Source organism: Symphodus melops (genome assembly GCF_947650265.1).
Source record: "Symphodus melops genome assembly, chromosome: 3".
Classification (NCBI taxonomy): Eukaryota; Metazoa; Chordata; class Actinopteri; order Labriformes; family Labridae; genus Symphodus; species Symphodus melops.
The window spans coordinates 1,478,063-1,480,348 of NC_136693.1; the positions used below are offsets into that span (position 1 = coordinate 1,478,063).

Genomic DNA, 2,286 nt, shown 5'->3' on the forward strand with positions numbered 1-2,286 from the left:
ATGTGTGTTTCACTTTATGCTATTCCCTTCCTCGTCTTTAGTGCGTTCTTGTGCGTGTTGCTACAGAAACGCAGCGACGAGTTCTCTCCCCTAAAGACACTCAGCTCGTTAGTTTTTTGTCTTGAGGTCACGTCATGCTCAGCCCGTGACATCGACTCTGTGTGACATACAACACAAGAAAGAGGCCTGACTTTGTTTTCTGGGCCTCAGGCCAGAGGGAAACCAAAGAGCTAACGATTAGCAACGTTTGCAATGACAGCAGAGCCTCATCTCCACCGAGCGGCCCGGTTCGATTTGGGAAAAGTTGGGAAAGATACCGATCGGTACTGTCAGACTGTTTTGCTCCCCTTCTGTTCGGGCTCTGGTACCGAGCAGGAGAGAGCGAATCACAGCAGCTATAATAAAGACCAAACACAAAACGTGTCACGTTTAAATATCCCGTGGATTTCAAGAGCGTGAGTCAAGGCTGGGTTTGACGACAGCGCGTAGCCCCGCCCCCACGACCTCAGCAGTGCAGAACTCTGTTGTTGCCTTGACTCTATTGGACAGCTACACAGTGTCGCTATGCTACTGTATGACGCCACAGTGTTACCCAGCATGCACTCGAGTACGGGGGTACGGTTGGGAACAAGATCCGGGTTTACCTGACCAACCTGTACTGAACCAAACATCTTATCTGAGTTCAGCCCATCTCACAGAAGACACTCCTGGTATTTTACATTTTCAAAATAAACTGATGTGACCTTTGGAAATCAATGTTGTTGATGTCATTACTCCAAAATGGCGTTGAAGGCTGGTCGGAGGGGTCTCCATCAGACTCTAGAAACGCCACTGCGGATGCAAACATCAAGAATCTTCTTCTCTTTGTTCGTCGGCCTGAAATCTGTCTGGATGTTTATTTTTTTCAAAAACTACAAAATAAAAGCATGGGCAGCACGCCTGTTTTAAGAACTACTACTCATTGTTATAACAGGTGTGGTGGGAGAAGCTGACGCCCCCTTTGACTGCAACAAACAGCATCAGGAGCCACTGAGAGCTCCGTTGCCATGGTGACCCAACACAGGTATCAACCCTGTGACATCACAATGACATTAGCAGCAGAACCAGACCAGGATCCAAACCAGCAGCCTACTGACACTTCCTGTATACTGTTTCACAATAAAACATCTGTTGGACACACACACACACACACACACACACACAGTTCAAGTCAAAGTGACGTCAGCTCCTCCTCCTTCATCTCCTCCCTCATCATCAACAACACCATCATCATCATCGTCAAGCTTTCCGTGCACGTGTCAGCTTACCTGTGTCTGCTGGCAGCGCGAGCTCCGTGCGTGTTCGTGTGCGCGCCCGCGCCCGCATACAGGCTGTAGGAGCTCCTCTGCGGGAACGCGCTCTTGGCGGATCCGCAGGTCCAGAGCGCGAGCAGCAGCAGGAGGAGCGTGGCCATCCCGCCGATCAATACACGATCAATACAGAGTATCGATACCTGATCAGAGTGTGATCAGCTCCGCAGGTGGCGGGAAAAAGTCATCTCCATGGAGACAGAAGTAAAAGTTTCTACAAAAGTCCGTCCTACCAACCCATGATCTGGATCCAAACAGTCAGAAAGCAGACCTGGAGCAGAGTCCAGTGTCCTCTATCCCTCACCGAGTCCGAGTCCCGCTCCGAGTCCTGCTGATCCTGACTCTCTGATCCAGATTAGATCGCTCTGTTGTCCGGGTTGGTCCGGTCAGAGTTAGTCCATCAGAACTTTTCATGAGAAACAAAGAGAAGAAGAAAACCGTTGCGACAGACTGAACCGAGACCAGCTGCTCCTCCTCTTCATCACCGCCCCCCCAAAACTGACCCCGCCCCTCCCGGAGGAGAAACCAGACACGTGCAGCCTCCGCACCCTCACCTGTACACCACCAGAAGAGACAGAACCAGACCAGAACCACGCTGGGTACCAGACCAGTACAAAGAGGGAAAGGGCAGCAGGGTCCAGTAGACACAGCTGGGTTTTTATACTCTGCAAAAAATACAAAGTTTAATCAGTTTTTATCACCGTGTGAACTTTGATTTAAAGTATAAAAATGAAGAGGATTAATCTGCTGGTTTTTCCAGAGTCCACTCAGGTATCTGTACTCTGCTTGAGTTTTTTATTTATTTATTTACTCCCGACATCCTGCAGACACACGCTCTAACTCTTCCCCACCTTCATGTCCATACAGACTCAAATGTAAAGAATTATTAATTAGCGGACTTTAAAGATGGTGATGAACTTGGACGACCTTGAAACAT

At 49.1% G+C, this 2,286-nt stretch overlaps 1 protein-coding gene across 2 annotated transcripts in view; it reads right to left on the minus strand.

Annotated features, from left to right (window-relative positions):
- The window catches only part of LOC306821344 (EMILIN-1-A-like), a 21,513-nt gene extending 19,543 nt beyond the window's left edge, over positions 1 to 1,970 (minus strand). For both annotated transcript variants that reach the window (XM_079339708.1, XM_079339707.1), the window contains exon 1: positions 1,308 to 1,970. In XM_079339708.1, the coding sequence (XP_079195834.1) occupies positions 1,308 to 1,453 (146 nt within the window). In that variant the 5' untranslated portion in view covers positions 1,454 to 1,970. The remainder of the gene's footprint in view (positions 1 to 1,307) is intronic.
- Positions 1,971 to 2,286: the final 316 nt, after the last annotated feature.